The 24019-nt window shown below is 37.2% G+C and overlaps 1 protein-coding gene across 1 annotated transcript in view; it reads left to right on the forward strand.

Moving 5' to 3' along the window:
• Nucleotides 1-24019, forward strand: part of SLCO6A1 (solute carrier organic anion transporter family member 6A1) — a gene marked incomplete at both ends in the record, with an annotated part of 203002 nt that overhangs the window by 112743 nt on the left and 66240 nt on the right. The window contains 4 exons of the mRNA XM_082623305.1: nt 7484-7672; nt 8935-8989; nt 9263-9814; nt 21406-21666. Of these exons, the coding sequence (XP_082479431.1) occupies nt 7484-7672; nt 8935-8989; nt 9263-9814; nt 21406-21666 (1057 nt within the window). The remainder of the gene's footprint in view (nt 1-7483; nt 7673-8934; nt 8990-9262; nt 9815-21405; nt 21667-24019) is intronic.

The raw sequence follows: 24019 nt of genomic DNA on the forward strand, positions 1-24019 counted from the left end.
TCTTCAAAGTGCTAAGCACTGTTCCCTCAAGATGTGTTCAGTTTGGTGGAGAAATATATATACAAATACAATGAGATGCTTTTTTTTGTTTGTTTTGTTTTTGCGGCACACGGGCCTCTCACTGCTGTGGCCTCTCCCGTTGTGGAGCACAGGCTCCAGACACGCAGGCTCAGTGGCCATGGCTCACGGGCCCAGCCACTCTGCGGCATGTGGGATCCTCCCGGACCGGGGCACGAACCCACGTCCCCTGCATTGGCCGGCGGACTCTCAACCACTGTGCCACCAGGGAAGCCCGAGATGCTTGTTTTAATGGAGATTTATATGGTCAAAGTGAAATTGTAGCATGAAGTCTTTGGGAAGTCACAATGAACTGAGTAGAACTGGAACATGAAGACCAAAGTCATAATAAAGTCAGTCAGAAGGCAGTAGTCAAAGCATGAAGAGCCTTGCAAATTTCATCCTGAAAAATCACAGGTTTCCAAATAGTTTTTGAACTATGGAATCCTTTATTCAAATAAAATATTACATAGAGTCTCAGAGGGTAAAACAGATAAATAGATTGCAGTACTGGGAATCCTCTTCTAACACTGGGTCTGAAGAGTTCCCAGGAGTTAGGAAGAAAAATAAATTACAGATGACTACCAAGACTTCAAACTGAGAGAGTGTTGGTGCCATTCACAGAGTCAAAGAATACAAAAATACTGGCCTTATAGTCTTCTCTTTTCTAGATCTAGAGTTATTATTGGCTGCCAAACTTCTAAAAAAGTATTTTGAAGCTACAAATTCTTGAACACTATTAAGCTCCAGTGTGATTTGCTTCCAAAAATGAAGTCTTTCTGGTCCAAACTTAGGTTGGGGCATAATACTGCTCTTATTCATGTATCCGCATCATTTTTCAAGAGGCAACTCCAAATAGGAATAGTATTCTTTCCTCTCTTTGGTGTTATACTACTATAGAGCTTCCTAGTGCCTTAGAGTTTCATGAAAAACTCCTTTAGTGTTTGCTTCCATTTCTTTCTTACCAGGACACAGTGCTATTTGGTGGGGGGAGTGGGTGGAGAGAAGGGGCCAGGGTGTGATCTGAGTAATATACCTACAGCCTTTCTCAAAATCATCCCTGCTCTCTGACCTTGAGTCATTTTCCTTGGACTGATGAGCATGAAATTTTTCCAGGAACCTTCTTTCTTGTTTGAATGAAAAGATAACTTAGTGGGATCTTAAAATGGAGTTTCCCAGACACACTGAGAACACAGAGAGAGTACACCTTAGATTGAAGTTGGTACATCTGTGATAGCTGAATATTGTAGAATATTTAAACTTAGAAACAGCTTTTATTTTCAATATTACATGGTAGAATGAGCATGAGCTTTGAAATTTGACCAAGACGTTTCAACCTTGGCACTATTGACATTTAAAGCTAGATAATTCTTTGTTGTGGGAGCTATTCCTATACATTGTAGGATGTTTAGTAGCATCCTGCCCCTCACCCTGAGTTGCGACAAACATGTCTCTAGACATTGCCAAATGACCCCCGGGGGCAAAATCGCTCTTGTCAAGAACCCTTGAATTAGATCACATATAGAATTCCTAGCTCCCTCCTGATCCATGTGACATTTTAAGCAAAGGGCTTAACTTTCCTGAGCCTGTATATCTGAAAAACTGAGTGAAATGCTAAATACCTAGCACAGTGATTGAAAGAGAGTAGGCACACAACAAATTACAGTTCTCTTTGCTTCCTCCTTCTTTTCAATTTTGAAAATCCAACAGGTTATCCTAGATTCTAGAAATGGAAACATATCATAACAAAGCAGTTTACCCTTTGTGTGGTAAATAATGGGACTTTATTTTAAGCTAGAAGTAAATCCCTGCAGTAAACATTGAAGAAAAGAACTGGTAATTTTGTTAATGTTTAAAATTTTTTTTTAATTTAAATCATTAAAAAATTTTATTTTAATATTTATTTTTAAGTTTAAAATCTGTATAATTTGTAGTTTTAATTCATTTTCATTTGTATTGTCACCTTTGATTTTCACAAAAACCATATGAAATAAGTAGGTTAAGGAGAATCCCCATTTTATAAATAAAGATTCTTGGATTAAGAGAGTTTAAATGACTTGTCAAAGACATAAGGTTAATAAGTAAGGAAGGCGGATTTTGACCTAAGTCTCTGATTCCAAATGTAGTACGTTTTCCATTTATAATAATTACCTTCTACTAGATTAAATATATTATTTGAATACAATGCTGCATATTTAGTTGCAGCACATATTATCTTTATTTAAAGATTTTGATATTTACTTATCATCATGTAATACAGTTCAAAATTTGAGGGGGATGAGGAGCAGACTTTTTTTTTTTAATGTTTCTTTTTGGTTGTTTTTAAATTTACACAGGTTGTACTTAATTTACCATGTAATAAATGTTATAGAAAAAAATCAGATGTGAAATGGACTTTGTCCAAATGTACAATTCTCTGTACAAACTCATAGACAGTTTCCTTTTTTTGAAATCTATGTCTGTAAGACAAGACTCTACAATAAAAACATGCTCTTAATCACTGGGAAAGAGCTTCCAAATCACTAGTTAAAAATGCTCCTTTCTCAAGAGAAACCAGTTGGTCACTTGCAAAGTAGCAACTTTTAATGTTCTATTTGAATAGCTCTAATTTTGGTATTATTTTTATAAATTACCATTATGACACACTTGAAAGTCTTAGAACAGGTTTTTGAAATCAAATGAGAAATATTAGGAAACTGAATACTAAGACATTATGTGAAAAAAGTAGAAGTTCAAAAAAATATCTTAGGTAAAAACTGTATTCCTATAACTTTGAAAAAGTTGTGGAGGATGGAAAATAAAATGGTATTTATTCCCAAAATAAGGACTGATGATAAAGATCTAATTAGTTAATCTCAAAACTCACTGACACAAGAAAAAGATTATTGTGTTTTAATTTTAATTTAACTAAAGGATTTTAGAATTCCCTTTGTGACTATCTTGGGATCTATGCTACTTCTTTTATTAGAGAGGGAAACGAGAGAGTTCCTTAACCAACGTTACCTGGGAATTTCAATACAATAAAGATAAATTTGACAACTCATTGTAATCTGCATAGTTACTGGACTCATCTTGAAGTTTCTGGAGCTGAATGACTAGAAATCTTTCTAAAGATTACTGCTGTCAAATGAAAAATGATCCAGAAAAAGTAGAGAGAGGAAGAAAGGGAAGGAAGGAGGGAGGGAAGGAGGGAAAAAGAAAGAATTAAGGGCCTGGGTGAAGGCAGCTGATCAGTTTAGTTTTGAAGGATATATTCACTGAGTGTTTTCTGTACACTAAGAGTGTTTTGATGACATGTCTTTGTGAGCTAGTGCAACTACCAACCTCATTCTTAGTATTACATGTAAGGACAACAAGTAACATTCTGAAAGCTGATATTTCACATAATTCTGAAAGCTGATATTGCCCATTCAGGAGCTGTCTTTACCTACATTTCATTACTTTATCCTTCCCTTTCCACTTCATTTTCACTTTCTCTCAACTAACCTGTGACCAAAATATCAAATCAGTAAGAAGTATGGACCAAGATTCTATTGAATACTTCTTATTGGGTTCTTTTAGGACTTTGGTATTCCAGGGTATAGGGTTCATATTTACCGTTTGAAGCACAGGAATCAAGACCATAGGAGAAGGAAGCAGGTTTGCAGTGTGGTACGTGTCATAAGTAAATGTTATCCTTGAGGCTTTTCACCCTCTTTTTCTTAACAGGAATATCTGCAGTCTATACCACATTTCAAAGTGATCCATAGAGGTGGCTACATTCTTGTATCAGTGGTTCTCAAACTTGGCACCCCATTGGAGTCACTGGGGAATTTTTAAAAATAATGATTCCTGGGTCTCACAACCAGAGATTCTGAATTAACTGGCCTGAGTGTGACCTGGGTATTGAGATTTTTATAAGCTTCCTAAGTATTTCTAATGTGAAGTCAAGGTTATGTATTTATGGTTTAGCTGGTGATCTGATATAGACTGTAGAATTGATGGAAGTTTGCTGAGGCACATGAGATTCTAACCGATGATAAACCAACAAAATATTGAGTGTGTTCTTAAACTCCATTAAGAATTCTCTCTTCAATTACATGTGATAGATCAAGGATGGAATCAGGAGCCAAATTAGTAGTCAGTGTTTTACCAGTGATGTTTGTCAATGAGCTTCCATTTAGGATTGCTTTGTACAGGTTTTTTCAAGTACTGACCAATTCTAGACTAACATTAGCCATGTTATTATTACTTTCAGAGGAAAGAGGTGAAGGAAAGAAGTGAATACAGTACTGATTCAGACGATGACCTCATAACAAAAGTTAAGTTTTATTAAACATCTATCCTGCAGCTAGGCCATGCTAGAAGTCTTTCTTGCCATAATGGAACCTACATTATTTCCATGAAATTTTAGGACCTAGTTTTGTTTTCATAGCTAAGCTATCTTTTGTACTAATGTATCAACAGTTACTTGAAGTGTTATCTCCAACACATTAAATTTCCTTGCAGCACAGGTGTGAGAAACCCTGCAGTTAACCATTGTTTCCCCACTAGATGTTTAATAAAAGTCTGTTTGTCTGTCATGAACAACATTGACAAAAGTTTAATTGAGGGGAAAGGAAGTAAAAAGTGAATAATAATATTTTAATAAACTATGCAAATAAAACACTGGTAAGTTTTGGCAACTTTCCTGGCAGTCCAGTGGTTAAGACTCCACGCTCCCAGTGTAGGAGGATGGGTTCGATCCCTAGTCAGGGTACTAAGATCCCACATGCCCCACAGCACAGCCTAAAAACAAAACAAAGCAAAACAAAATACTGGTAAATTTTTTAAAAGGGTATGCTGTCTAAACATAGCTAATTTAGTTGTCTCGACCTTAAACCCTAAGGGGGAATTGTGTCTAGAGCACATACTGTGTTAGAATAGTTTTAAGTCTTCAGAACCTCAGTTAGTTTGTTGAAACTTTCAATTAAGAAAACTTTAGGAGAAAGAAAAATATTCTAGGCCTGTGTTTTTCATTTAGAAGGTTGCTACCAATATTAAAAATTAATTTACAATGTATTGTTTATGAGTTTTTCATTCATGCATATGTTTGTGCTTCAGTCATACACACATACATATACACACTCATATACACATTATGGGTGTGTATATGTGTGTACTGAGTTGCAGTGTAAAATATGCTTTTTATTATAGGCTGTGGTTTAAAAAATTTAGTATACTGGATAAGCAAAAATTAGATGCTGTTCTAGTGCCATAGTTTTCTGCAAAAACAGAATTTTATTGCATTATGATAGTGGAATCTTAGCATATAAACAAATTCATTCTATACTCAATTATCCCTAAAGTTTGCATATACTAGTAATATAACTGTGAGAGCTCTTGGATTTATTTTCTTAAGAAATATTATGAACACATATAGAAACAGTAATATCTTATTTTTCTTATTCTCTCTCTTTCTTGCAATTACTATACTGTTGTTCCCTCTTCTGTTTTCTGGAAGAGTTTGTACAGACTTCATATTATTTCTTTTTTTTCCCAGTTTTACTGAGATATAATTGACAAATAACATTGTATTAGTTTTAGGTGTACAACATAATGATTTGCTATATGTATATATTGGAAAATGATTATCATGATAAGTTAAGTCAATATCTATCACCTCACATAGTTACAAATTTTTTTTCTTGTGATGAGAACTTTAAAGATTTACCCTCTTAACTCCTCAGAGAGGATTCTCTGGGCTCTCTTTTATAAAGACACTAATCCTATTCATGAGGGCTCTACACTACATTTATGAGGGTCTGCATTCATGAACTAATCACCTCCCAAAGGCGCTACCTTTAAATACCATCACATTGGGAGTTAGAATCTCAATATGAATTTAGGGAGACACAAACATTCAGTTTATAGCAAATTGTCAGTACAATGTTAAATAGAAATGGCAGGATTAGGCATCCTTGTTTTGTTCCTGACCTTAGGGAGGGAAACATTCAGTCTTACACCATTTTAAATATGATTTGGAAGTTTTCCACAGATACCATTTATCAGTTTGAAGAAGTTCCCTTCTATTCTTAGTTTCTTGAGTATTTTTTTTTTTTTTTTTTTTGCGGTATGCGGGCCTCTCACTGTTGTGGCCTCCCCCGTTGCGGAGCACAGGCTCCGGATGCGCAGGCTCCGCGGCCATGGCTCATGGGCCCAGCCGCTCCGCGGCATATGGGATCCTCCCAGACCGGGGCACGAACCCGTATCCCCTGCATTGGCAGGCGGACTCTCAACCACTGCGCCACTAGGGAGGCCCCCTTGAGTATTTTTTATCATGAAAGGGTGAAGAATATTTTCAAATGCCCTTTCTGCATCTGTTAAAATGACCATGTAGATCTTGTCTTTTAATGACATATTGTATTACATTACATACACATTTTTGAAAGATATTTTGCTGAATAAAGGATTCTTGGTTGGATCTTTTTTCTTTTACATTTTAGAGATATAGTTTCATTGTATTCTGGCCTGCATAAATTCTGATGTTATAATTTTTAAAAAATTAATAGCTCCATAAGTTATGTTTCTATTTTTTCTGACTTTCTTTAAACATCCCTAATTAGGATTGATTTTTACCAGCTTGACTATGGTATGTTTAAGTGTGTTTTTCTTTGTATTTATCTTGCTTGGAGTTTTCTGAGATTATTGCATATGTGGTTCTATATCTTTCATTAGTTCTGTAAAATTTGTAACCATTATATCTTCAAATAATTCTTCTACCTCATTGTTTCTCTCTGGTACCTCAATTATACATATGTTAGACCATTTAATACTAAGTTCCAGACATTGTATATAAAAGAATATTGGAGACATGTATTTATATCTAGAAATGATGGTTCATCTTTTGTTTGGCTATTAGTGTAGGTTTGTCAATGTTGACAGAAGTAGAGTTCGATTTGGGTTTTGTTTTTCCTATATTTATCTTCAGTGCACCACAGGGTTAGAATTCTTCTAATGGGGACTGCAGCTACCTTATATATCATGTAAAACCTGGAGTACTTGAGGGTTTTGGTCGGTGTTACTACTCCATCCTCAGCTTTCAGGCACCAAAGATTGGGTCTCCCTTTCCTCTCATGACCCACTTACATTGGTGGAATGCTATTGCTTTTTACTCACGCCAAACTCATAATGGAAGCAGGGGATAAGTTCCCCAGTCCAGGCTCAATCTTAGGCCCTGAGTGCCTGAGCTTCAAGGGTTGGACTTTGCCTTGTTTTGGTGACAGTCCTTGGGAAGGAATGATGTTCTTGTCCCTCCCTCTTTGGAAGATAGTTTTTATTTCTACCCTTCCCTCTGGTGGTAGCCAACTTCTGGGTGGACCACAGAACAGGATGGTTTCCTGCCCCTCCCTCAATGACAAATGGCTTTTGTTCTGTCCCTCTCCCTGTAACATCTAAACTTTACCAGGGGTTAGGGGCCAGTAATCTCAGAGACAGAACCGCTTTTGCTTTGCATTCCAAAAGCGTCAGGAATACAGAGCTGGAGGGTACAAGGATGAGCGAGTATTCCTGCTTCTCCCTTAGTGGCAACCTATCACCATTAAATGCTTTCTTCATTGAGGAGAGCACACTTATCCTTTTGAATAACAAAGATCTGGTAAGTGGGTGTAGATTCCCCTTGTGTCTGAGGTTCCTAAAGTTTCTAAACTGTTGTGCCAGCCTCACTTAGTCTTTACGTATTCATTAAAATTTCAGGTGTTTTCTTCCTATCTTCTTTTATGGTTGCTATTTCTTCCTTCTGTGCTCTGCCCAAGGTGAAACAGTTTGTGAGTCTCATCCTTCTTCCAAGGTGTTTGTATCCTTGGAATCATTTCACCTGGTTGCTTTGGGCTCAAAAGTGTGATAATTTAAAAAATTATCTAGCTTTCTTTTTGCTTTTTTTCCTTTGGTTATTGTTGTTGTTAGAATGGGGGTAACATTCAGTTTGGCTCTCTGTATTTTCAGTAGAAGTAAAAGTACTAGTACCATTTATTTTGATCAGATCTGTCTTTTTCATTCTGCTCTCAGGCAGTGCCCAGTCTGGTACCAAAGCATAAGAATAAGAGTTCAATCTCTTTCCTACCTCCTAGGCTTTCTGTTTCCTTTATGCTTATTAATGTCATGAAGCAATATGAAGGGAGAATCCTAGTTGAGTATGATGAACATGCGAAAACTAGGTCATTGTTCCTCTGTATGTAGTTACATATATTTGACAAATTAAGTTTCTTAGTATAGGCAAAATAACATTTCCATTCACCAATGGGCATATAGCTCTGCTGAAGAAAGCCCAGCCTCAGGTCAATGGTGGTGTCTCTGGTACCTTCCTCCCCAATTCTTCTCAGTGATTTTTTTTCCCCTGGTCTACCAGTCCCAGTACCATTTTAGCAGCACAAAAACTTGTTGAAGAGCTGGATTGTTTTTGATAACACAATGTCTAATCCAGGGGAGGAAAGATAGTTTCATTTCTCCTGGAAAGTCATCCTCCCCATACATATGTCCTGAATAACTTGTATTTCTGCCTAAGAAAAGAAAACCAATAAGAAATTGCATTTTTACATAAAAACACACGTTTCATATCCTGGTAATATTCTCTTACATTCTTTCTTTTCAGAAAGATTTTTGTGCCTGGGAAAGTACATTGTTTTTTCATCTTGCTGGTTTTCATCCATTTGCTCCTAAGTGAAGTGTTTTACACATAGAAATTATTGTCCTGGAAACTCTATCCCTAGTTAAGAACAGAAAGGATTATTATTTTCCTCCCTAAATAGGGGAATGGGAAAGCGATTTACTTTCCCAGGTACAAAAACAACCCTACTGTAATGGAAAGGAAGTTTCTTTTTCATGTCTTCTGATTTCTCCTGGTCATTTAACAATTTTCAGGTTGTTTCTAGTGAGATCATCCAGTTCAAAAAACACCACGATAAAATAAGTCTGGGTAAACTGGGAGACAGTTCTACTGTCCCATTATTGAACATTTCTCTTAACTTGCTTCCTAACGAGAAAGTATTAAATAAGTAGTAGCATCCTTTGATGCTAGTGGATCAAAATATCTAATGGATCCTTTGCATTAGAGTTCCTCTGGCGGCCCGTCTGTGTGAGCAGTTATCAGAATCTAGTCGTACTAGCTTTCGCTCCACCCCCCCTCCCCCTCCCCACGTGGAAGCAAAGAAGGAAACAGCCCTGTAAGCTCTCCCAGGGCAACTGTCAGCCTCCCCGCGGGACGTTTGCCTCCTGCCCAAGGAGAAACATTCCCTCTGGAGGTTTGGGTGGCCACCAGTTCCCCGACGTCCGGGCCCGGCAGGCTTTTCCGCTGAAGCAAGGAGAGCAGGCTGCACCGCGCCTGTGGGAACCGCAGCCCACGGCCCGCCCCGCCTGCGCCGCCCAGCGTCAGCCACGACCCCTGCCTCAGCGGGCCGCGGCGGAGCCATGCAAGAAGGCCTAGTGGAAGTGGAGCCCCGGGCTGCGCTGGCCCAGCCTGCCGAGAACACCGTACCGTCGGAGGCCGAGGCCGGGAAAGCCAGGGGAAAAAACCCGCGCTTCAGGATCTTTCCACCTAACCTGATCAAGTTCGGAAATTTCAAAAAAAGGGAAAGAGACCAGGCTGGGTCCACGCCCCCCAGTATCAAGAAGGTACGGGAAAAACAGGAAGAGAGTTTGGAGGGGCCCTGCGGCTTGGGCTGTATGGCTTTTCCCCGCTGTCAGCGTTTTAACAACATCCGTTGCTTCCTGATTTTCTTCTGCATCCTGGTCACCTCTCAATGTAAGCCTGGGGTGGGGCTGGGTAGGGGAGAGGTGGTTCTGGTGCGGGCCAATGCGGGGCGTCAGAGGGTTGCCTACGTTGGGGAGGCGGAAGAGGGACGAGGTGCGTGGGGAGTGCCACGTGTGGTGTGGCGGCCCCGCTTCGTGTGGCGGGACTCTCCAGCGTTCTCAAGGTACGTCTGGAATCAAAACTGGTTAAATGGGCCACCGCCTGGTTTACTTCACCTCATCAGGCACCTGATGGACATAATCCCCGCTTCGTGCGTGAAGGGGGCCTGGCCTCCAGAGAGCCTGATGGAGGGAGGGTGGCGTTGAGTCGTTGAACCGTTATTAGGTCACCAGCCCGGAGAAGCTCTGTCATTCAGGGCTGAATCACTTGGGAGATTAAAATAAAGTCGAAAACAGTATCTGTGATCACCAGGTTGTTTCTGCTTCTACCCACAATTTTTTTTTCTTCTTTTCTTTTCTTTTTTTTTTTTTTGCGGTAGGCGGGCCTCTCACTGTTGTGGCCTCTCCCGTTGCGGAGCACAGGCTCCGGACGCGCAGGCTCAGTGGCCATGGCTCACGGGCCCAGCCGCTCCGCGGCATGTGGGGTCCTCCCGGACCGGGGTACGAACCCGTGTCCCCTGCATCGGCAGGCGGACTGTCAACCACTGCGTCACCAGGGAAGCCCCCTACCCACAATTTTGAGACACATTGGCCAAGCCACTTGTCTCCTGGATCTTGTTTCCTTATGTGTGGATTGAAGAGGTGGAGTGGGACCTCAGACTATATCAGAGAAACCAAACTCAAAGGTGTTTATCTTTGCCCACACAGTTTGAAGAAGAGTGTGAATTTGAATGCCTTTAGAGGAGACGTATATTTTCTACTTGGCCACAGCCCTCACTACTCCCATTACACCTAGATTCTTTACTATCCTGTTTACACTGATGATATTGGAGTTTGCCAAACATGATCTCTTTTTGCTCTAAAATGCTGTGACTAAATAACTTCAATAAAAAGGCTGTATGTGATAAGTACCATATGAGAGGAACAAATAAATAGTCATCAATTTGTCTTGAGAAATCATCAAAGAAGTTTCTTTGAGAAAGAAGCATTTGAATTATGCCTTGACAAATAGGTATAGTGATAGCTGGGGATGTAGAATATTTATTGAATAAGGAAATGAATGAAAGAGTGTTTTGGTAAATAAACACTCAGATACAGGAAGGCCTTGTTTCAGAATGGTGAGTGACAAGTTTGGCTGGATGATGGTTTCACCTAACCACCCAAACTGCTAATTATATTTATTTTATTCATCATGTCTCCCCAGGACCTAATATAGTGACTGAGGCAGAAAAGAAATAAATATGTATTGAATACATAAGTAAATTTAAAAAGAAGAAAAAGAAAAATTGTAGCCACATTATGAAGGTCTTTAAATACCAGACTGAGAATTCTGAAAGGATACTAAAAGGTGTTTACTTCCCATTAATGTACTGGGTTAATAAGTCAGGTGCTTTACAAGCATCATCTCAATATAATCTCCCTATGCGGTGGGTAATGTGGAGCCAGTGAACGTTTTTAACGAGTGGTTGCAGTGAATGGTTTTTAGCTCTACTACTTATTAACTGACTTCATACAGATCATTAGCACAGTTTGGGTATAAATACTGAGTCTTTCATTCATAAATGAATTTATGAATTTATTTAAATGAATTCATAAATGAATTCTTCATTTTCCATTTATCAATTCATTTATTCATTGTTACATTTTAAACAATTTCAAACATACAGAAAGGGTGCAAAGGCAATACAAAAAATTCCTGCCTTCCCTTCACCCAGATTCTCCAGTTGTTTACATTTTACCACATTTGTTCCTTCACCTTTTCTTTCCTATACGTATAGACTTTTTCAGACATGGTGCCCCATCACTGCTAAATACTTCAGTGTGCATCTTCCCAAAGTGAGGACATGCTGCTGCATAACCACCTTACACCCCTCCCAGTCAGGAGTATTAGTGTGACACCACCATCATGTTATGAATTCATACCCCCACTCACATATTGCCAACTGTCTCAATATTGTCTCCTTTTCCTTTTTGGTCCAAAATTTTATCCAGGAACACATGTTGCGTTTAGTTGTCATACTTTAGACTTCCTCTTTAGTCTGCAACAATTCCTCATTCTTTCCCTGTTTCTTATGTCCATGCCAGTCTTAAAGTATATGGGTCTTTCATTTTCTATGTTGAACTTTGAAATGGGTTTTTTTTGATCATTCCTTATGACCAGACTCAGGCCATACCTGCCTGCCCGCCACCCTCTCCCTCTCTGTCCCCCAAATCTGTGGTTTGCCTTTTCATTTTCTTGTGCCTTTTTGATGAAAAAGGTGTTCACTTTTGTTGAAGTCCAGTTTCTTAATTTTTTATGGTTCATTCTTTTTGGTTTCTATCTAAGAATGTATTGCCTAACTCAATGTCATGAAGATTTTCTGCTTTGTTGTCTTCTAGAATTTTTATGGTTTAGCTCTTATGTTTAGATCTCTGATCCATTTTGAATGAATTTTTTGTGTGTGTATGGAAAGGGTCAAAAATCATTTTTCTCCATATGGATACTTTATTCCAGCATGATTTATTAAACAGACTGTCTTTTGACCCATTGCATTACCTTGACGCTGTTGTTGAACTTCCAATCTCTAGAGTCTTTTTCTAGCTTCTCTATTCTGTTTTATTGAACTAATATGTCTAACTTATGCAAATGCTGTATTGCATTGTTTATTCTGGTTTTATTGTATGTTTTTAAATCAGGTATTTTTCTGACTTTGTTCTTTTTAAAAGTTGTTTTGGCTATCTTAGTTACTTTGCCTCTCCACATTAATTGTAGAATCAATTTGTTTAATTCTGTAAAAAACTTACTGGGATTTTAGTTGGGTATGCTTTGATTCTATAGGTTTGGAGAAAATTCACATCTTTTTTTTTTTTCCTTTTGATTTATTGTAAGAAAGAATACAGAAATTACTATTGCTCAAAACAGTCATTCTCCTGGAAACCTCAAATAGCAAATTAGAATTATATATATATATATATTATTTTCTTTTTTTGAAAGATAGTTGCTAGGAGAGTAGATTTTCCAGACCCCAATGAAAGATTCATTTTGCAATCAACTTAAGCCTATATATATACGCTTTTAACATCTTTATTGGAATATAATTGCTTTACAATGTTGTGTTAGTTTCTGCTGTATAACAAAGTGAATCAGCTATATGTATACGTATATCCCCATATCTCCTCCCTCTTGCATCTCCCTCCCACCCTCCCTATCCCACCCCTCTAGGTGGTCACAAAGCACCGAGCTGATCTCCCTGTGCTGTGCGGCTGCTTCCCACTATCTATTTTACATTTGGGAGTGTATATATGTCCATGCCAGTCTCTCGCTTCGTCCCAGCCTACCCTTCCCCCTCCCTGTGTCTTCAAGTCCATCCTCTACAGAAAATTGACATCTTAACAATACTGAGTGTTCTGATGCCTGACCATGGTGTATCTATTTAGGTCTTCTCTCCTGCAAGTTTGCTATATTAATTTATTAGTTTTAGAAGCATTTTGGCAGACTCCTTAGGATTTTTAACTACATGATCATGTCAGCTGTGAATCAGGACAGTTTTACTTCTTTCTTCCCAGTCTGTATGCTTTTTATTTCTTTTTCTTGCTTTTTTGCACTGACTAGGACCTCCAGTACAATGTTGAATAGAAGTTCTGAAAAGAGATATTCATTTATTTTTCCTGATTTTAGGTAGAAATCATTTAGCCTTTCACAATTAAGTATGTTAACTGCAGGGTTTTTGTGGATACTCTTTACCAGTTTATAGATGTTCCCTTTTATTCTTAGTTGGTTGGGAATTTTTGTCATCAGTGGTGTTGAATTTTATCAAGTGTTTCTTTTCCTGTATCTATTGAGACCATGATATGGTTTTTCTTATTTATTCTATTAACATTATTGTGTTTTTTGATTTTTGGATGTTTAACCAACCTTGCATTCCTGGGATAAACCCTTATTGCTGGCCTATTATCTTTTTTTATAGGTTGCTGGATTAAATTTGCCAAAATTTTGCTAAGAATTTTTTTTAATGAGAGTATTGGTCTGTAGTTTTCTTGGAATGTTTTTGTCTGTCTTTAGTATCAGGTTATACTGGCCTCATTAAATTAATTTGGATGCGTTCCTTTCTCCTCTTTTTTCTGAAAGAGTTTATGTATAATTGGGTGCCTACACAAACTCTTTCAGAATTAGTTTGTCGATTTATTGCCTCTCTATATCAATATTAGTATCAGCTTTTTGCCTCTCAGCTTCAAACTCATCCCTTTTGCCTGCTCTGTGAAAATAGACCTGGGCCCTTTAAAAATTTTTCTTTACCAGCTGTCACAATGTTAAATTTTATCAGTAGAAGGTACTGGAGAGCCACTACACAGAAAATTTTACTTCTTGGTTCTAGTGTGTTTGCTTGGCAAGCTCCTGCAGTGTATACAGGTTTCTCTATCATCAGGCTGTTGCAGTGCTTGCATCTTCTCCAGTATCCCTCTGCTGTAGTGCATGGTGGCCAGAAGCACTCAGTGGCTGGCAGCTTCCTTTGGCATTCCCCATGAAGAGCTTTCCCCAGCACATAGAAGGAGAACTACCACAAAGTTTTAGAGTATAGATTTCCTGCCAGTTTTGTTAGCATGGCACCACAGTGACTTCTTTGTCATTCAATAAGCCATGGCTATGCTCTCTTCAGCAAGGTCTGAATTTTAGCCCTTGAGTGCTCCCTTTCAGCCCTGGGGGAGTGGTTGTTCCTTATATGGGCTATTTCTATATTCTTTAGCATTCTCTTTACATCTAACTAGCTGATGCCTTGTTACATTAATCTCCTGTTATAGTTAATAATTCTTTATATTAAACTTTTCTTGTTCAAATTACTGTGTGGTTTCTCTCTTCTGATTGGATTCAGACTGTGATGGAATTGGTATCAGGAGTAGTCCCAGAAGATATACTCATAAAGTTGTAATTTTAGGATTGGTTTTGTATGCCTTTAATCTTGAGTGAAGTGCTGAGCTCTTTGCCAGTGGAAAACGGGTAGTAGTTCTTGGCATGTAGTGGTATCATAATCAAGCTATCACCTATGCTTGATTGGGATGAAATGCCAAATGAAGCATGTACCTTGAAAGCCGAGTGGATGCTGTAGTTTACCTTATGGTAGTAATGATGACTATAAGGACTCTGGTGATGGATGGAATCTTTTGAATGCCCCTAAGCACTTATGAAGAGAAAATGACAAACTTAGGTTTGTTAGCTCTCAGCCCAAGTTATAGTCTGAGAATTCAAGGGCTCCCATCAAAGCCCTGAAGTAAGCTCTCATTTCTTTTAACCACAGAACAGATATTTCTGGAAATCAAACACAAAATGTAAATGTATGGATTGATGAATTATAATGACAGTTGAATTCAAAATCTTGTCAAATTTGCCCTGTGTCTTCCCCTCTCTTATGTATTCAAGATGAGTGTTAATTTTTCAGTCTGTTCAGTTTGTTACTTATTAGGACATAGTGGTAACTTCTAAGCTCTTTACATGTGGAACTGAACTGTGTGTAAGTATTTATGTGGACACATATTTTCATTTCTCTGGATTTATACCTAGGAGTGAAATTGCTCAGTCATACGGTACCTCTACAGTTTAATTTTTAAGTGTGCTCTAGGTTTTCCATATATGTACTTCAACGATTTGAAGAAGTTGCCTTTTATTCCTAGTTCATTGAGTGTTTTTATTATGAAAGGGGGTTAGATTTTGTCAAATGCTTTTTCTGCATTTTGATGTTCATGTGGCTTTTATTTTTTATTATGTTAATTTAGTGAATTACAATGATTCATTTTCATATATTGAATTGAAATTAAGGAGGCCTGTGGCTTTGGGCACTTAAATTTGGTGAAACATTCAAAATAATCATAGAGACAACCTATTTAAAGAGCTTTGCCTTGTAAAGTATTTGTCAAAGAAAGATTCTCTGAATTGAGTATTTTGTCTGAAATATTTCAGTACAAAAATATAACTGAAGACATTATTTAGTAGTATTTTCTTTGAGCTTATGGGATACTTGCACACTTATAAAGAGTGTTTATTCAATGAAAATATTATGATCTGTAGTAAAGAGTCATTTGGAGGCTTTAACAACTTCAAATTTAGTAACTATTATATTGGAGATCTCTAAGACCTTACTCAGGCTAAATGATTCACTAGAAGGACTCAGAGAAAGATGTTATACTCATAGTTATGATTTATTATAGTAAAAGGATACAGATTGAAATTAACAAAGGGAAAAGGCACATGAGACAAAGTCCAGAAAAAACCAGGCCAAGCTTCCATGTGTCCTTTTCCAGTGAAATTAATACTAGGGTTATGCTTAATACTCTCAGCAACAATGTGTGATAACACATATGCAAAGAGTTGCCAACCAACGAAGTACATGTGAGCCTTGGTGTCCAGGGTTTTTGCTTTTGCTTTTGTTTTTGAGGGGGTGTCAGTCCTCTAGGCATGCAGCATCTGTGTGACTGACCTCAGCTACTCAGATTCTATTACTCCATCCCTCACACCCAACAAAAAAGGCATTCACCATAAATCATGTTGTTAACATAAACTGTCTGACCAAAATGGGACTGTGTGGCTCAAGGCCACCAGCATATAAAAGCACTCTTATATGGTAGAATATTCCAAGGGCTCAGAGTCACCTCCCAGGAGCCAACCAAAGACCAGTCTTGAAGACAGGCCTTTTTTTGAGCAACCCAGGCCTGAGTTAACTCTTTACTGCAAAACTATAAAAAGCAACTCTGAATTACAATTTTTTTTTTTTTTTTTTTGCTGTACGTGGGCCTCTCACTGATGTGGCCTCTCCCATTGTGGAGCACAGGCTCCAGACATGCAGGCTCAGTGGCCATGGCTCATGGGCCCAGCCGCTCCGTGGCATGTGGGATCCTCCCGGACCGGGGCACGAACCCGTGTCCCCTGCATTGGCGGGTGGACTCCCAACCACTGCACCACCAGGGAAGCCCCTACAGTTAATTTTATAAGAACAATTAGAGATAAGATCATATTAAAATATATTCTTCAGAAAAAATATGAATTAACATTTTATTAGAGGTAAGTATGGCTAAAAAATTGGTTAAAGTATCTGAGTGTGTAATGAGAATAATATTCCTTTATTTTGTAAATATCATGATACATAATATAAAGCTATTTAAAAAGTTTTTGACTAAATTTTTAGCTTCACTAATGTAATAAAACTAGTTGGTTTATAAATTTAAAAAATTATATGATTTTTTAGGTAGTACTCCATACCAGGCATTGAACCAGGAAAAATACAAACAAAACAACCCTTAAAGATGGGAATCTGGAATTGGTTATCTGACCTGATTGGGCTTGAAAGCAATGAAGAAAGCAATATTTGTGCCTGTGGAAAATGGTACACTGGAAGTCAGTGGCATGTAATGACTTAAAAGAGTTATTTAAAATGTTGCCTGGGATAAAGTTCTTACTAGAGGCAAGACTTTGGGAGACAAATAGCTTCTGCAATTGAGTCCTATGGTGGAACTTTTGACTACAAAGATTTTGGGGTTGATTGCTTCTCACCGCACTGAAAAATTCACAGAAAGAAAATGAGAAGTTTAGGACATGATTAGAAATGCGTGAGCTTTTCTGCTGGTTCTGTGAGAATCTTATCACTTTTAGGCACATACTGCATATTTGGAACAGTACCAACCCGTATTCACACTTTCAGAATTACAACATAAGTTGAATTCATAAATTTATGAGATCACTTATGTGAGAGTTGGGGCATTGATTGGAGAAGAGTGGAGCCCTGAGAATTGGGACAAAAGCATTTGGGTGGAATTCTGTGAATCCAACAACTGTAAACTCTGAAATCCTGAACCTCCTTTCCCAGTAGGAGCAACTATTCCTGCTGTGTCTCAAAAAGAAGAAATTCCTTGCTTGGAGACCCTGAATTTACTTCACCTGAGTTAAGGGAATGCTGATTGCCCTCATGACCCACCCTACCATCCCTTATTGCTACTAGACTCATAGCTAGAATCAGATTCCAGCCTTCCCAGAATGACTAACATAAAATCTGTCCTGGGAGATAATATCTTATTCACCCCAAATTTGCCTGCCACTTCAGTGATATCTCTAGGGACCAATTGGTATGGAGTGTGCAGGGCTACCTCTTCTCAAACGAAGGAAAAGTTTTTCATTTCTACCACCCACTACTAAGAAAAAACATAACCTTTGGTGAACCTGTGGTTTTTTGAAGACGAAAGTCTGCTGTAGTATAATGCTATAGGAAGCATCATAGCCCTGAAAAACAGAGAAAAAAGGAAGTCCTTCCAGTGGGCAAAACATTGGAGAGTACATCTGATTGTCTGTATTGCCTAGATACCAGGCTGCCTTTGACTAACGGTTTGACCATTTGGTGACTAGGAAAGGGTTGGGTAAGTGATATGTGTCTCTGAATGGGCAAAGTTATCCTATGTGAATGTTCACCAAAAGAAATCCATTGCAGAGGAAGCTCTCAGTAATGAAGTAGATGGACAACTATCCTGTGAATATTAACCAGCCTCTTTCCTCTGCCATTGTATGTCTTGTTCAGTGGGCTCATATTTATAGTGACAATCACATCAAAGATAAGAGTTTATATGAGAGCTGAATGCAAGGCTTTATCTTCACCAGAGCTGATCTGGCTATTGCATTTCGGAGTGCCTGAATTGCCACCAGGAAAATTCAACACAATCCAGGAAATAACTCCATTCCCTAGTGAAACAAACCAGCTATCTGGAAACAGGTTGATTATGTTATCTGCTTCTATTATAGAGTGGGCAATAATTTCTCATCACTGAAATAGATATTTATTTTAGATCTGGGTTCTTCTTTTATCACCACAGTTCTGCCAGAACAACTATAATTGGATTTAATGAATGTCTCATACACCATCATAATCATCTTATGTAGTATCACATTGCTTTTAACGAAGGAACTCATTTTACAGCAAAAGAAGTACATCAGGAAGTTCATGTTCATGGAATTCACTGGTCTTACTACAGAGTTCAATAACCAGAAACTCTTGGCATTACAGATAGTTTTAGTGTCCTATTGAAGACTCAGATAAGGCTTCAGCTAGGAGACAGCAATCAAAAGTTTGGGTACTGTCCTGTAGAGTGAGGCATATGCTTTATGATAGTAACCTATATATGTTATCTGAAATCAAGAGGAAGAAGAGAGGGTGAATTTTGGAAGGAGGAAGTTATAAATATCAACTGTAGTCTCATAACCATTTAGAGACATAAAAACCGTAGCAACTATGCATTTTTCTCTTGTTTTAAGTGTACATACACACAAATATATATACATTTGTGTGTGTATGTATTTCAATTTTTAATTTTTTTCTCTTTCTCTTTCCCTTACTATTTTATAGAAGAGTATTGTGGAAGATAACTTTACAAATTTGTCTCTACATAATATTCCTGAATTGGAAGAGGAATTAATACCCCAACCCCAGAGATGGACACAGTTACTGACAGGACATTCTTTGCCTTGGCCAGTATCCTCCTTGGCCACATTTAAAATGAGAGTTGACAAAGTGAGAAAGTGGCATGGACATATATATACTACCAAATGTAAAATAGATAGCTAGTGGGAAGCAGCTGCATAGCACAGGGAGATCTGCTCGGTGCTTTGTAATCACCTAGAGGGGTGGGATAGGGAGGGTGGGAGGGAGGGAGATGCAAGAGGGAAGAGATATGGGAACATATATATATGTGTAACTGATTCACTTTGTTATAAAGCAGAAACTAACACACCATTGTAAAGCAATTATACTCCAATAAAGATGTTAAAAAATTTTTTTAAAAATGAGAGTTGAAGAAAATGCTTTTAGGTGCAGCAAAGTTTCTATATCTTGTTTCTTGCTGGTTTTGGTCTGTTAAACTGCTGTGGTTCTGGGTCTGATTATGGTTTCTTCTGCAATACAGTTCCCTCACAGATTTAGTTAGGCCTACATCTTTGCTTAATTATTTATTTACTTATACCATTTATACCTTACAATTTAATTTTAATGTTAAAGAAAACCCATTCAGGTTTGTGATTCAACTAGAAGAAGGGTTAAAATTACCTTGAAATGGATATGGTGACTGATTGGACTATGTGTCTCCCTTTTTGGGGAAAAAGTGAGAACATCTTTGTTTGTAAGAATGATAATTGCAACATGTTTGGCAGAAGCATGATTATGTTGCTATTAATTTGGTATGGAAGTTTAAATATGGGAAGAAAGGTGAAAATGTGTCCTAAGTAGTCCAGAGGGTGAACTCTTCAAGTTATTTGTTGGCCATGCACTCCATTGTTGCCCTTCTGGACTCACTCCTATTTCCAAGGGGACTGGCAGCCTGTAAACTACATTTACCAGACTTCCTTGCCAGCTGGCTTCCACTTAGGTGTTGCCAGTAAGAGACTGTGGCAGTACATTTGAAAAAGGGGCAAGGGGAAACCTCTCTCTTTTTTCTCTCTCTATTCTGGTGATGATTTTGGCATCAGCAGCAATACTGGGTAGGTGAAGGCTCCTGGATTTATAGTCAGGAATAAATAAAGCTCCATCAGAAACAACAGTGGATGATGCAGCAGTACAGTGTTCATGGGCACTGGCTCAAGCAACTGCAAGAGCAGCAGAAACAGCAGGTGACTATGAGGTAGCTAAATTTCATAGCATTAATAGGTGTGTGGGTCCTGGCTTCCTACAAAGAGGTAGTGATTGCAGTTCTAACAGCAGTAGCAGTCACTACTCCAGCAACTTTAGTGGCATTTATATCATGAGTTTTGATTAGTAACTATTTTTTTCTTTTCACTCCAACAAATGTATTACTTTTGTAACCAACACTGATATCAATTTCTTTCTGTTTCAAATATTTAGTATGTTTATTTTTCCCAGTTGGATGCTGAGTTATAGAAATACACATATATGATACCATTTACTTACTGTTCAAGAACATGACAAATGATACTCTATACTGTTAAAGGATGTATATATACATTGTCAAAAAAAGTGTTAAAACGGCTCAGAAATGGTAAACTCCAAATATTGGATATGGGTTACAGAGTGAGAAAGAAGAATGTGTTTAGGGAGTACATGTTGGGTTTCAACTATTTTGTTAATGTTTTATTTCCTATTCTGGATGGGAGATAAGCAAATATTCATTAGATTGTTATTTATTCATTTTTTAATAATTGAAACATAATACGTTAAAATAAAGATCAGTACTGAGATGATTAAAAAGAGCATATTCTTCAGTATATTACTCATAAATATAGTTTAAAAATAGTTACAAAAATTCAATTAGCTAATATTTCATAGAGGTTAAGACCTATTAGTGTTTTAGAAAAGGAATTATTATGTATTTGTAGATCTTAAACATTCAGAGTAATGTAAAATAAACTTAAGTCATTGCAAATTGTTTTGTTTTTCAGTGATTATAATGATGATCTATTTTGTCTTTATTATAAAGATAATTTAATGCATATTATTGCTTTCTTTTTTTCTTTTTACATTTTAGGTATTGTGTTTGGTCTTGTAGATCTGAGCAATGACAATTTTCAGAAGGAGAATCATCTGAAAACCATTGAGAATTTAGTGCTGTCATTGACCTATGATATTTCATCTTGCCTGGTAGTAGTGTTTATAGCATATTATGGAGGGAAAGGAAACATACCAGGATGGATTACAGTTTCCTCCTTTTTAGTAGGATCTGGATCACTTTTATTTGCTTTTCCATACTTTAGTGGTGGAAATTATAAAATGATGGTAGAAACTGAAGGTAAGATTTTAAAAGATACTATCATACATCAAATCATTATTCATTTAAACCATTGGCTCTGGGAACTTAAAATAGACTGTGATATTTATCTGTCTGTACATTCATTCATCTGTATCTACCTATATGATCAAGTTTATTAAGCTAATTAATGGTAGCTCCCTGGTAACATGTATGTCATTCTCCCATCTTCTCATGATCATAGACCCTTTCATCTAAGAGATGGGCCTAGTAAGATGAAAGAATATTTTGGATGATATGTGGGATAATTATTTTGTGAAATTGGTTTTCTTTTATCAGTTTTCATATATATTATAAATCTTTTGATTTATGTCTTCCACAGTCTACTTAAATTGATCCCTTTATTTTGACCTCAACACACATATACACAAGTACAAAGACAAAGATAACCAAACTTACACAGACACACACAAAAAGTCAGAACTTTTCTAGCTACTTCTGCCATTTCAAAATGTTGCCCTTTGACACAGGACTTCGAATCTGGAAAGATTGGAGGCTTCTTTGCTTTCTTCATTTTTTTTTTTTGATTTATTCCACAATTTTTTGCTACTCCCAGTAGATAAAAAGGCTATTTGAAGTTCATAGCACTATTTCTGACACTTTTGTGTCAGGGACTTTCTTGTTATGCATAGGCTTATAAAAGTGTTGGAATGCATTTACCAGTTTTGGAAACTTTAAACTGAGCTTTAGCAAAAACTGATAGAAAAGGCATGAGGATGTCTCTATATGTGTGTATGTGCGTATATACATGTTTATGATGTTTAAAAGTATGTTTGTGATGTGTGTTTATGCTGTGTGTTTACAATATAAATAAAAATAGTTCATATTAAATATAATTTATATAATAAGATATTTAGCTATATATACTATGTAATTCATATTATAAATAATATACTGATATGTATATGATATATATATAATTTATGAAATCTATAATATTCAAGTAAATTTATAATCTGTTTACTATTTGTAGACTATATGTAGAATAAATACATTTATTAATTTATAGAATATATTTGTAATATATTTATTATATTTGTATAATGGACAGCTAATTGAATTAGAAGATGACTTATGGGAAGAAGGGAATGGATAACACTTTACTCCCATTCTTCCCTTAACCCTGTTCTGGTCAGAAAGGGTGAAAAGTTAGGAAGCGCTGCTTGAAACATTAAAAATGCTGCTTGATGAGTACTCAGGAGTAATGAGAGTAGAAATAGTACAGTCTTTCTTCCTTTGTGTTTTCTTTATAGTATCTAGATTCTACATATTTTATTTTCTGCTTGTGATTAGGAACGTGTAATTTATCTAACAACAACCATTCAGTGTATTTACTGGGTAACCCTCTGCTTGTTAGAGAAGCAGAAATAAAGTAAATAAATGGTCTTTGCAGGTAGAAGTGCTTATTTCATACACACATCTATGCAGATATTTCACTCATTTTGTTGAAAAGTTTAGTTCTTACATAACTAATTTTCTACTCTATGTACATACTTCAGTTTATGTATGTATATATTTTTAATTTCTGTATTTTCTTCTTTCATCCTTTTTTTGGGGGGGGTCCTTCTCTTATTCTTTTCTGAATATCTCTCCTAATCTATTCTCTATTTTCCCCAGTTACCTGCCATACTCATCTTCCTGTATGACTGGCCTGAACCTTGGAGCAGTCCATTTATCACCACCTTACACTCCCTTTCTCTGCCCCCCTACCCCATCTCAGTTTTCTGTACTAATGACAAATTGGTCTTCAGTCCCTATGCGTCAACTAACATGTAGAAATCATAGTAAACCAAATCCTTCAGAAGTTAAAACTAATTTTCTCCTCTAGTTCATGCAAACAGTTGTATCACACTCTGCTAGATCTCTACATATAATTGAACACCCAACATATCCATGGTTGCAGTGCACTGTCACGTTACTAAGAACTTCCTAAATATCTGTTATCTCACTGTCTGATTATATCCACTAATTCTTCTAACTCACTCATATAACAGAAACATCAGATCTTTCCTTTCATTGGAACCTTTAGTGTATTGACGTTTACTTTCTCCCTTTATCAGATTCTCCTTGTTGTTACTTTCTTTCATTTGTAGCTTATTTTATGTTCCTTAATATGACATGTTAGAATATTTCAGACATACTCTAATCATTATACTAAGCTCTCTGTCCCATTGTCCTTTCTTGTTCCTGGTCTGGAAAACTTTTGATCCAACCATATACCTTTCTTTTATATCTATATCTGGGCTGCTGATGAGTGTTTTAGAGAAAAATCACACAAGAGGACAGCTTAGTCCCACAATGAATTTGTTACTTTCAACCGCAGTTATACTTTCAA

Source organism: Mesoplodon mirus, assembly GCF_964341445.2.
Source record: "Mesoplodon mirus genome assembly, chromosome: 5".
Lineage (NCBI taxonomy): Eukaryota > Metazoa > Chordata > Mammalia > Artiodactyla > Ziphiidae > Mesoplodon > Mesoplodon mirus.